We start from the raw sequence: 12,442 nt of genomic DNA on the forward strand, positions 1-12,442 counted from the left end.
GGGGAGTTTGGTCGCTGGCAGAGGGTGGACGCTGGAGCAGGAGACGGGGAGCGTTGGATCTAAATCGGACGGTGTTGGTCCCGTCCGTGTCTGGTGGGTGTTCGGTAGAGCGGACGTTGGATCGGTTGCGGCGGTTGTCGATGGGATCATGCTCCTAGTGCTTCCCCCGTTTCTTCTCATAGAATTGATTTTATTATTTTCTAAAACTATCAACATCTACGGTACTGTAGTATTTAATAAATAAAATAGTAAACACATTTCATGATGAATCTAACTATATACTTGTTTTCATTAGAATATTGTCACCGAACGTGTTCTTTGTTGATGATGATCGTGCCCACACGTTGAGCTCGTCGGAGAAAACCTTCTGGCTATGGCATAATTAGCCACGATCATGGAGCCATGTTGGAGACCATGGAATTCTTGCTCGAGGTAGTTGGAGTTGTGGTGGTAGATGTTGAAGAGCCACGACCACAAGGCGTGAGCCAGGCGATGGCATGGTAGAGTCGACAAGCATGACGAGAAGCTTGCACGGCTGCATTGTTGAGCCGCGATCGGGCGATGCCATCATTATGATTCCACTGTAGTGTGGGATCGACCGGAACCTCGCCCTAGAGTAGATGGTCCCCAAGGGCGCACTTCTCCATTGCGTCGGTAAACATGCTACACCATTGGAAACCAGTCGTATTTCTTTCACCTTAACAATGACTCTAAAAAACAGTGCTCGCGACAATGATGAAAAAGCACTTTTACACAACTTTAATACAGAGCCTTATAACAAATACTCTTGTCCTGCATAAGACATGAAAATAAATAGAGTGATCGGAGAGACAACTGTACGAGACTCCAAAATACAGTGCTCGATCACGACAATGATGAAAAAAAACCACTTTCACACAACTTTAATACAGAGCCTTATAACAAATATTTTTGGCATGCATACGACATAAAAAAAATATAGAGTGATGGGAGAAACAACAATGAAAACTAGAGGATACTCCGCACGTTGCTGCGGGAATTGTAAAATAATTTAGAGATATAAATGGACTACAATTGACAGTGATATTTATCTAAGTGACACAACTTCGCACCAAAAAGTTAGCATGGATGCATCCTCTCAATTCCAATATCACAAAACTAAAATGTAGCATATACTTCTATAGTTCATATTCAGGTGCTTCAGAAAATTTACATCTACAGTTTCAATTGCTTAAAATAGATTACATTACTATTTACGTTGAAACTGATTTGAAGTGGGCTACAATGTGAAATAGCACTGATGCATCTCCTCAATTTGAACTACCAAAACTGCAGCGTACATTTACATTTCATTCAGATGATTGAGAGTAGATTACATTAAACCTTGAGAAGCTGATTTCACAAACAACAATAGCTAAACAATGGCAGCTGGTAAAGATCTAATGAGCCCAAAACATGTCAAACTTGACATTTTTATCTTCTACATAAATTGTAGCTGCAAGAATGACTGTTGCATGTCCACCACAGCTAGGCTAGGTAGGGTAATGGTTACACGAATGTCTCAGATATAATACAAACTGAACCACTGTAAGACCACATGACTTGGTTCATGTATAGGATTTTTTTTTTTTTTGACAAATGTACATGGATTGGTGCCTCGTATGGAGGTGACATCAAGATCCTGCAATAGGGAAATAGGGAAATAATCATGGATTAGTGCTAATCTAGTTGGCTTAGTGAGGATGAGGCGTAACAAATAGTATAAAAGAATAATTAGTCCAGGATAAGCATGATATGACAACAGAAGACTTCAGATCAAAAGGAGAAATAAAAAAGATAACCACAGAATAAATAAGAGGGTTATGGTAAATATAACACAATTCAGCTGTTCATCTTGTATTGTAAGAGCCCGGGGTGCTAGTGCTCGTCCCTGTAAAGAAAAGGTGAGTGAACAGCCTACCTGTTTCTCACCGCATAAGATGGTCCTCAATAAATAACTTCAAGAAAAAACATGTATGTACCAAAATCAGGTGTATTATTCCCAATCATGTAAGGCTGGTGCCAATGCATAGCCTCACTCTCACCCGCCACGTCAGCTTTTTTCCTCACTCTCACCCCACTCTCAACCCACGGTGCCAATGCACAGGCTATAGTGCCAGCTTTAGTTCTCTCTCCTCCACGTCAGCTTTTCTCTCTCTTCAACATCAGCATTTCTTTTTCACATTACAATAATATAAATAATGCAAGAAAATTATTTTATTGAACTAAAATTGTTACCGATTACATCATAAAAAAAATTACATGAAAATCTGAAAAGATTACATAAAAATCTGAAAAAATTACATAATCTAGGAAGTAGCCCACACATGCTCCATCAAATCATGCTGGAGCTGTGTATACATCGGTGACTCCCTCATCTCGGTGTCCATCTGAATCCTGGCTGCTAGGCTTGGTGGTGCATGGTGGTGTATTGCAGGGCCGACATTTGAAGCAACTGTCTCATAGATGTTGTCCAAATTTTGTCCACGCTCATCGTCGATGATCATGTTGTGCAGAATGACACATGCACGCATGATCAATCCAAGAGTACGCCTCGAGTAGGAGCGTCCCGGAACTGCTAGAATGTTGAACCTAGCCTTCAGCACTCCAAAGGCACACTCGACATCTTTGCGATGCGCTGATTGAGCAGCAGTGAACACTCGCTGCTTTTCATTTTGTGGAAGAGTAACACCTTTCATGAACACCGGCCAGGAGGGGTAGATGCCGTCGGCAAGGTAGTAACCATAGTTGTACTCGTGTCCATTCACCGTGAAGTTCACTACGGGTGCTTCTCCCCTAAGCACATCAGTGAACAACGGCGACTGGTTGAGTACATTGAGGTCGTTGTTCGACCCGGCCACTCCAAAAAAGGCATGCCAGATCCAACGATCATACGACGCAACGGCTTCTAAGATTATGGTAGGGTGTTTGATGTCTCCCCTTGTGAATTGACCGGCATGAGCCACTGGGCAGTTCCTCCACTGCCAATGCATGCAATCGATGCTCCCTAACATGCCCGGAAAGCCACGCTCCTCGGCTTTCGCTAACAGCCGCTGAGTATCCTCCACAGTAGGGCGACGGCCAAAGTGTTCCCCTTAACAGGCAATGATGCCTTCACAGAATCTATCTAGACAATCTGATGAAGTTTGTCTAGCTAACTTAAGCCACTCATCTATTGTATCTGCAGCGGCTCCATAAGCTAACAGACGCAAAGCCGCAGTACACTTTTGCAGGGGAGAGAAACCAGCACGGTTGAGAGCATCATTTCTTTGGGTGAAATACGGAGAGTATTCACCCAATCTAGCCACAATGCTCAGGAAGAGGGATCGTCTCATCCGATACCTTCGCCGAAAGTAGCTCGGAGGATAGTTGCAGTCGTCGGCGAAGTAGTCCTCGAAGAGCCGATCGTGGGCACCCAGACGATCACGCCTGATGAACTCTCGGCGGCGCCGACGTCTTGGCACCACCTCCTCGTTGAGCATCTCCTCCTCATACTCCTCCTGGAATGCAGCGATGAAATCACCCTCCACTCCGTCGCTCGAACTGCTGCTGGACGAAGACATGGCGTTGAGTGGAGTGGAAATGGAGAGTGGAGGTGTGGAATGACTGAAAACATATGGGGGTATTTATAGGGGGTTGGGATGAATTTTTGGGGTTTTTTTCGGATTTTTTTGAACCACCAACGGCTACCCCAACAGCCAATCACAACGCGCCACCTCACCCCTTCCCTCTCGCCCCGCCTCTCGCCCCGCGCCGCCAACGGTACCGCCCCGCTCCCGCCTCCCTCCCGCCTCCCTCTCGCCGCCAACGCGGGCGGTAGCCGGGCGGGAGCGGGCGATACCGCCCGGCGCCCCGCCGTCGCCCCTCCCTCTCGTCCTGCCCGCCTCCCGCCCGCCTCCCGCCCCGCGCCGGGCGCTATCGCCCCGCCACCCGCCCGCGTTGGCACCGGCCTAAGTGAGGTCGTCATAAAACAGAACGTGGTTCTCTGCCAAATCCAGTTCGCCCTTGATATATGCACACACCGTATAATAATTTTCTTTCAGGAGAAAATACATGTTGCTTTCATCATGTTTCCTTCCCTGCAACTGTCCTTATCAAATTTGATGAGACCAAGCCAAACTGAATGAGAAGAGGTGTATTCGTGCGGAAAGGAAATATACAAAAGGGCCTGAGGTTCAAAAGAAGAAAAAAACTAATAGGATACCAATTACAGGACATGAAGATGACCAAATTGATATAAATAAATAAATAAATAAATAAATAAATAGGAAGCAAATAAACATTGGAAGGAAGAAGTCGAATGACATACCAAGAACAAATTCGCTTGTACTTTGGCTTTAGGGTTTAGATGTCTTGGGGAAGATGTCTTGGGGAAGAACTGCGTCAACCAAATAAGAATAGTGTGAATTCTGATTTCTGTAGGTTGCAGGCACTGGATATGCAAATGGATATGGGGATTATCCAACGGCCATGTACATGCAACACCCGGACATGCGAGGATACATACCGATGCAGGCCATGGAGGTTAGCTTTCAATCGATTGTATGGATCATCGACAGGCGTCGGGGTCGACGGTACCTAATCTCAGCACTGTTTCGTATGGAGGACGTGTGATGGTAGGACACGCAGCTAGCCCTCAAGCTAACGATCTAACGAACTTATCGATCTACAGCAAGTGCTGCGGCTGCAAGAGCGGACGGCCATATATAGTCAGGTTCGTAGCACCGGCGTAATGAAGGTAGACGGAAGGCCACACGTCACCAAGTGCTCATAAAAAGGGGACAGAAACGGAGTCTCTGTAGCAGCCCGCCTATTGAGAAAAGCCCTAGCCGCCCCGACTCAGCCTCCTCCATAGATCGGTTCCCCCTCCTCCGGCCGGCTTCGTCGGCGTCGGGAGGAGTGGGGAACCCGATCTATGAGTGGAGTTTTTAATAAAAGTAGTCTTTCAGTAGTCTATGTTAGGTTTTTGGTCACCGTCTTGTTGGTTTCCCCGCAATGGAGATGGCATCGTCTGCAATAAGTGATCTTCGGCCTTTCGTTCGACGACGAGATCTCCTTCCCGACGTCAATGGTGGTGCTGAAAGATTACAATTATCTAGGTATGGGTGTTCAGATCTTACTTTGCCAGATCGATCTTGGATCTTTTCTCATGGTTGCCGCGAGGAGGATTATCCTCGCAGTTCTTGTCCCGGTTGCTACGTCCTCGACAATGGTGATTCGTATTCTCGGCTCTCCATCAACGTCGACAAGGCAGATCGGTTTTTATTCCCTGACATACTGGTGTTGGTACTCTTGCCGATGTTGATTGACTACTTTAATGGTTGCGCGCGTGCACGCAGCCTTGGCATTGCGGCTCAAATTAAAATTATGGGAGAACCTTCGTTGGTATTTACAGGTCTATGGTTTGTTATCTATCTTTGGCTGCCTTCAGAAAAGTACAAGATTATGTCTTGGAAGAAGAAAGAGTTTGAAGACCTCGAAGATTTGCTAGTATCTTTTAGACTTTATTTTGTAATCGCTGGAGACAGCTCGTGTATCTCTACCATGTACTATTTATTATTATGAATATATGTGGTATTGATTGTCAAAAAAAAAAAAAAGTGCTCATAAAAGGGCACTCAGGAAGATGTTTCAGTCCATATTTTTTGAAGTTGAAGATGTTCCGTCCTGGGTAGATTGAGTGTGACAAAAAAAAACTGTAGTTAGTGAAAACATGATGACATGTCAAGTTAGTGGACACATGATGATGTGGCATAGCTGCATGTCAAGAGAAATATGTTAGTGGGGATGACCTTCTTAGTTAATAGGATGAATAGAGTAATCGGAGAAACTACTACGGGAGCGGGGCAAGGGTTTGACTACCGAACCATGCTTGAATTGTCAAAGAGAATTGGATGGTCGGGTCGATGGCAGCCCCATATTCCCCTTACTCTCCTTTTTTTTTAAATTCACCATCGACTCATCAAAACCGTCAACTAATTTAGAGGGGCTCAGCTGACCCGGTCGCCCTACGCTACTGGACGCTACTGGCAATTCCAATGGCGAAGCTCCCGTTGGCATGCTCCGGATCTACAAGATAGTAATCAACGTTGAGTTTGATGAGGACAACCAATTAATCTTTTATGTACCATTTAAGATTGTTCCGTAGCAACGCACCGGCAAATTTCCTAGTATAATACAAAGAGACTTGGTTGCCAATTACAAACTAGGAAATAATAACAACCGGCTAGAGGTGTCCTACTCGTATACATCTAACATGGGTCACAACCGCTGGTCCTATGTGTTGCCTTCACCATATGCTTTCTTGAGGCCGCTGCACCACATCGGGAGGGAGCATGGGAGCATGACCACCATTGCCGGGAAGAAGAGGAACTAGAAAGGGGAATCTATTTTCATAGATGTCGAGCTAGCAAAAGACCATTCCACGTCACGAAAACCGCCATGCAAAACAACTTACGAGGGGCTTGGTGCATAAATTTCTAGTTTTAGAAACTTTAGGGAGTAATGTACTAGTTTTGAGGTGAGGGGTGTTGTTGTCGCTGATGTGTCAGTGGACGTGGGCCTCACCGATGCCGTCGAGATGGACGACATCGACAATGTCGACCAGTTGGATGACCTTGATGACGGTGGCGATGCGCTTGTCAAAAATGAGCATCGGATCTAGTCACGTATGTTATATTGTGATCCAAATTCGAAGAAGAGGCTAACTTCTGACGAGCGGAGCGAGGCCCGTCGCCGGTAGGCTTGGATCGTTGCCACCGTCTATATATATTCCCTGAAAGCCGCCGCTAGGGTTTTGTCGCATCATTGTACACCCACGGCGTTTGTACCGAAATAGTGAAGTTTTGCTGGCTGGCGCCCGTGGTTTTTCCCTTGTGTGTTGCAATGGTTTTCCACGTTAAAATCTCGTGTCCCCTGCAGTGTTTTACTTTTCGTTCTTCGTTTATTGTGCATCTCGATTATAACAATGTCGATCTAGACCCACCAGCCTGATGAGTCGCTCGACCTGACGTGCTTTTGTCCAAATTTTCTCAGTGGAGGTCAACCCCGCGGCACGCGGGCGGTGCCAGCATGCGGAGGTGGGCCAAGAGAACTAGGGTGGAGGAGGTGGCAATGGCAATGGTAGAGGAGGAACCAAGGGAGAGGGACATGGCTCGCTACAACACCGGCGTGAAGGTGGCGTTGTTGGCGGAGAAAACCAGCTGGGACACCGCAACGGAGGAGGCCCAGCAGGGCCGGAAGGCAGAGAAGGAGTGGGAGCAAGACCTCCGTGCACTCGTAGGATAAACCTATTGGTGGCGTACCTTGTTCCCCTATTAGTGATGTACCAGGACATGTCGCTAGTATCACGCCACTGTTAAGTGGCTAGGTGACGTACCCACAAAGTACGCTGCAAGTAACCACTACTAGTGGAATACCCCAATTGCCTACTCTATGAGTATTTTTTAAACAGTGGTGGCACATGATGTCTGCAAGGTTACAGATTGCTTGTAAGTAATTTTTGAAAGTAAGAGTATTGAATCCTAATTGAAGCTGATTGGTAATGATTTTATTGCCTCCTGTTACCTTCATATAATGGTACCTAAAAGTTATCTTAAATCCAAAGCAAGTGAAATTAAAAGTGATTGTTCTTGATAAGATGTGAACAAATAATAATTAAAACTAAAGTGTGCGAGAAGGTGCAATAGATGGTAAAGTAAATGAAACTCAATAGGGGTAAAATATCCTCGGAGAGTTGCGGATCTACTGCTAGTCTAGGAATGGTGATTAGGAGTATTGAATTACATTTTATATATGTTTGTATAGGGCCCGGCCTTGAGGGGGGGGGGCAGGGGGGACGGCCGCCCTAGGCACGAAAACCCGGGGGGCAAGTCCCGGTTAGCAAAGGCATACACATACGGAGCAACGTTGGAGCTTCATGTAGCGGCGCCATTAGAGCATGTCACAGTTTTTCTCTCGGTTCAGGAGAGGAGGATCAAGCATTATCTTTACTATTCATGTGAAACATATGAATGTCCGGTGTCACATGTCGAAAAAATTACAAACTAATTGTCATCACACAACAAATCATCTCGCATGCACCGAATAAATCTCTCATCACTGCATAAATGGAGTTTGTTACTTGCACGGACAACACCATCAACATAGACGGAGTTTTTTTTAAGTAATTGGGCTTTATGCCAGGCCCTCCATCCTAACAGAAAATATATCACATCTGAACAAATCCCATGATAGAAACCCAACCTTGAACAGAAAATTCACCTAGAGGAACAAGGTCAGTTTCGCCCTATCAGCCTTTGGAACATTATTTACAAGATTGCTTCGAATGTGGTGGCTAATAGGCTAAAAGTAATTTTTAACGAAGATCATTTCAGAAGAACAATCTGCATTTGTCCCGAGCAGGCTGATCACAGATAATATTATCACAGCTTACGAGTGCTTGCACTTTATGAAGAGGAATGCATCCAAAATAAACCAACATTATGCACTGAAACTTCACATGCCCAAGGCATATGATAGAGTAGAATGGGATTATCTCAAAGAAATCATGATGCGTCTGGGTTTCCATGGCCGATGGGTGAGCTTGATCATGGAGCTAGTCTCATTGATGTCTTTCTCGGTGTTTTTCAATGGCACACCTCTGGAGTCTTTCCGTCCATTCCGAGGGATCTGTCAAGGTGGTCCAATCTCTCCTTACTTGTTTTTTATAGCAGCAGAGGGCCTTTCAAGCCTCCTAAAATAGAGTTGAGTCATTGCACCTTCAGGGAATTTAGGTGGCCCCAACAGCCCCTGTTGTTAACCACCTTCTCTTTTGAAATGACATAGTGATGTTTGTCAAAGCTAGTACATCGTGAGCGAGGGATGTTACTGATATTCCGAAAAAGTATTGTGATGCTTCAAGCTAGCGGATAAATCTGGACAAATCTTCAGTCTTTTTTAGCAAGGGGTGCTCGAAAGCGGTGCGCCAGAATGTTAAGAGTATTTTACATGTGCCAAATGAAACATTGAATGAGAAGTATCTTGGCATGCCCTCTGATGTTGGTTGATCACCAAACGATGCATTGAAGTACCTAAAAGATAGGGTGTGGAAGAGAATACACGGTTGGCTGGAACTTTTATTGTCAGTTGGAGGAGAGGATGTCCTTATTAAATTGGTAGTGCAAGCAATCCCAATATTTTCTATGGCGTGCTTTAAGCTCCCGAGAGGTTTATGCCACCACATCAAACCTGTTGATTCATAATTTCTGGTGGGCTAAAGCGGAGAAGAAGAAGACACACTGGGTCTCTTGGGAGGTCATGTTTCACCCAAAGGTGTAGGGGGTTTGGGCTTTCGTGATATAGAGTTGTTCAATGTTGCTCTTTTTGCAAGATAGGCATGGCACATCCTTCAGAACCCTGAATCCCTAAGTGCAAGAATACTCAAGGTTATTTATTTCCGTACAACAGAATTCCTTGAGGCTACCGTTTCCTCTCACCCGTACTAAGTACGGCGGTCTTTAGTGGAGGGAAGAGATGCTATGAAGCAGGGTTAATCCAAAGGATCGGCACCGAGACAGCGACACATGCATGGAATGATAACTGGATCCCTTGGGATTATCTATTTCACCCAGTGCCGAGCAAAAAGGATAACCCTCCTACCCATGTAAGCAGCTTCATATCTGTTGATACTATGACATGGAATAAGGAGGAGATGGAGGAATTTTTCCATCCCACGGACATTGATCAAATTTGTAGGATTCCTCTCAGCACGAGGCAATACGAGGACAAGTGGTCGTGGCATTATGAATGTACGGCGTGCTCTCGGTTAGATCTGTGTACTACTAGTTGTTTAATACAGTAAAAAGGCGCGAGGAATGGCTAGAAGAAAGATCAGCTACCTCGAATCAAGCAGCGGATGAAAAGTTGTGGCAAAAAATGTGGAAAATTCAGGTCACATTGAAACTGAGAATGTTTCTTTGGCTGTTGGCCCAACAATCACTCCCTACTGGTGATGTGTGCCACCATCGAAACATGGCAGCGATGAGCTCATGCTCGATTTGTGGTGCTGAAGATTCATGGAGGCATTCTCTTATCGATTTCACGATGTCAAAATGTGTGTGGGCACTTGTGAACGAGGAGATTACCCAACACATGTCTATGACGGAAGAGCCGGCTGCAAAACAATGGTTATTTTCAATTATTGAATCCCCCAACCTTTCTGATTTGGTGGAGATGATCGTCACCATGTGGGCGATTTGGTATGCACGTCGGAGACTACTTCATGAGGGAGAGCATGAGAGTCCACTGTCTACCTTCCTCTTTGCTCGTAATTTTCTACATGAGCTGGCCTAGAATCCAAGGACCACGACAGTACAGAGGAAACATGCCCCTATGCTCAATCAGCCGAAGTGGACAGAGCCTCCTATAGGAAGTGTTTTTTTTTAGATTAAATGGCTGCCTTTAATTAAACATCAACATCCGATGTTACAAGGTTCAATACAAATTCTGGGGGTGATCCCATCCAGATTTCACTCAACTTATTTCTGCAGCCTTCTTTTGCTAAACGATGCGCAACACCATTACATGATCGTCGCACGTGGGTGACTAAAGATTCCTCAAACTCGCCCAGAAGGAGCTTGATATCTTCAACCAGAGGTCCGTGGACAGAACGGTCCACCTCCCTATTATTCAGCTTCGACACAGCACCAGCACAGTCCGTTTCCAACACTAGCCTTGGCGCTCCCACCTCCTTCGCCAGAAGAACCGCCCTCAAAGCTGCTTGTAACTCAACTCCTTCTGGGTCGTCCACGTGAGGGAAAAAATGGCATGCACAAGCAATATGTGCACCATGGTGATCACGAACAATCACACCTCCACCTCCATGGTTATCCTTCTTGGAGAAGCCCCATCTGAGTTAACTTTGTACCAACCCGGTTTAGGAGGTAGCCAGTGCTCCTCCACCAGATTCCCAGGAACCGCGGTAGGTGTCTTCAGAGATCGCCACTCCTCCGTTAACCCAACAGCGCGCCGAGCAATATTCTCCGGGCTTTCAATCATCGGTTCATTCCTAGCATCATTCCTTGCTAGCCACATGTGATATAAATCCATTAGGTACATCGCCAAGTCCTGTTCTGCCATCCGCCCAAACATATTCAGCAGCCAGTGCTGGAGCTCTCGAGGAGATCTACAGTCTCCGGGCGGAGCCTGTAGTCCTAGCCCAGTCCGACCCCTGATGTCTTCCCAGACATGTACCGAGTGTGCACACGACCAGAAACGGTGCAGGACAGTTTCCTCCCTATTGCATGCAATGCATTTGACGCCTTCCGTTATCTTGCGCCTTCTCAACTCGTCGCCCACTGCCAAGGCATTTCTCGCCAATCGCCAACCGTGGACTTTCACTTTGCCTGGAACATTTGCAGACCATAGTGACAGCCATCCTTGGTGCTCTGATACATTAAGCGAAGAGCTCGCTGTACCAGCCGCCGCCGCCTTGAGTTGCCTCTTCAGGTGATATGCCGATCTTACACTGAAAACCCCATTCTTGGTGTAATTCCATGCAACATAGTCTTCGGATCCAGCTCTACCCACTGGTATCTTCAGTATATCTTCGACATCCGCCTGATAAAACATCTCATTCAGCTTTTCAGCATCCCATCCTCCTCCATCTGGTAGTAAGAGTTCATTCACCTTCTCCACATGTTTGTCTGGCTTAATTCCCATAGGCCTTTTGAGGGATGTCCTTGGAATCCAATTCTGATTCCATACATCAATATTATTTCCGTTGCCCACCCTCCAGATTAAACCCTCCTTCAGCAGCTCCCTACCATGAACAATACTTCTCCATGTATACGACGCCCGCTTCGGGCATCCCGCACTCAGAAATTTCCCGTCCTTGAAGTAGCGGGCACGTAGTACCCTGGCACAAAGTGAATCTGGTGCAGATACTAGCCTCCACGCCTGTTTTGCTAGGAGAGCTTGATTGAAATCATGGTAGTCCCTAAACCCCATCCCTCCACTGCGTTTTGAGGCACACATCTTCTCCCAGCTTAACCAATGGACACTCATCTTTCCCTTCAAATCACCCCACCAGAAACCAGCAGAAATCAATTTCAAAGTGTTGCATTGCCCTTTTGTTAACTGGAAACAACCCATAGTGTATGTTGGCACAGCTTGTAGTACCGATTTCACCAATATTTCTCTCCCTGTCTTGGACAAGCCCTGTCCCTTCAAACCAGCCACCTTCCCCCTTGATCGATCACTCAAATGTTTAAAAGCACCATTCTTGGACCGGCCGACTACCGTGGGCAAACCAAGGTATCGTTCTGAAAGCCCTTCACATTGGATGCCCACCTTATTCTTGAGCAGCGTCTTTACTGTAGAAGTGGTCCCTTTACCAAAATAGATTGACGATTTCTGCAAGTTGACCCGCTGTCCCGAGCACGAT

The 12,442-nt window shown here is 46.0% G+C and overlaps 1 protein-coding gene across 1 annotated transcript; it reads right to left on the reverse strand.

Moving 5' to 3' along the window:
• Positions 1 to 2,327: 2,327 nt before the first annotated feature.
• Positions 2,328 to 3,581, reverse strand: LOC127339665 (uncharacterized). Its single transcript, XM_051365485.1, has 2 exons — positions 3,361 to 3,581; positions 2,328 to 2,814 (listed from the first exon to the last, which is right to left on the reverse strand). Exons 1-2 carry the CDS (start codon positions 3,579 to 3,581, stop codon positions 2,328 to 2,330), a joined length of 708 nt encoding a protein of 235 aa, XP_051221445.1.
• Positions 3,582 to 12,442: the final 8,861 nt, after the last annotated feature.

Source organism: Lolium perenne, chromosome 3 (assembly GCF_019359855.2).
Source record: "Lolium perenne isolate Kyuss_39 chromosome 3, Kyuss_2.0, whole genome shotgun sequence".
NCBI lineage: Eukaryota > Viridiplantae > Streptophyta > Magnoliopsida > Poales > Poaceae > Lolium > Lolium perenne.

Bases quoted from the DNA above. Each gene is read 5' to 3' on its own strand.
- LOC127339665 (XM_051365485.1), bottom strand. From the start codon at position 3,581: ATGTCTTCGTCCAGCAGCAGTTCGAGCGACGGAGTGGAGGGTGATTTC. The intron at 2,815-3,360 runs GTATCGGATGAG...TGATGTGCTTAG, and splicing joins CCGAGCTACTTTCGGCGAAG to GGGAGAAGCACCCGTAGTGA.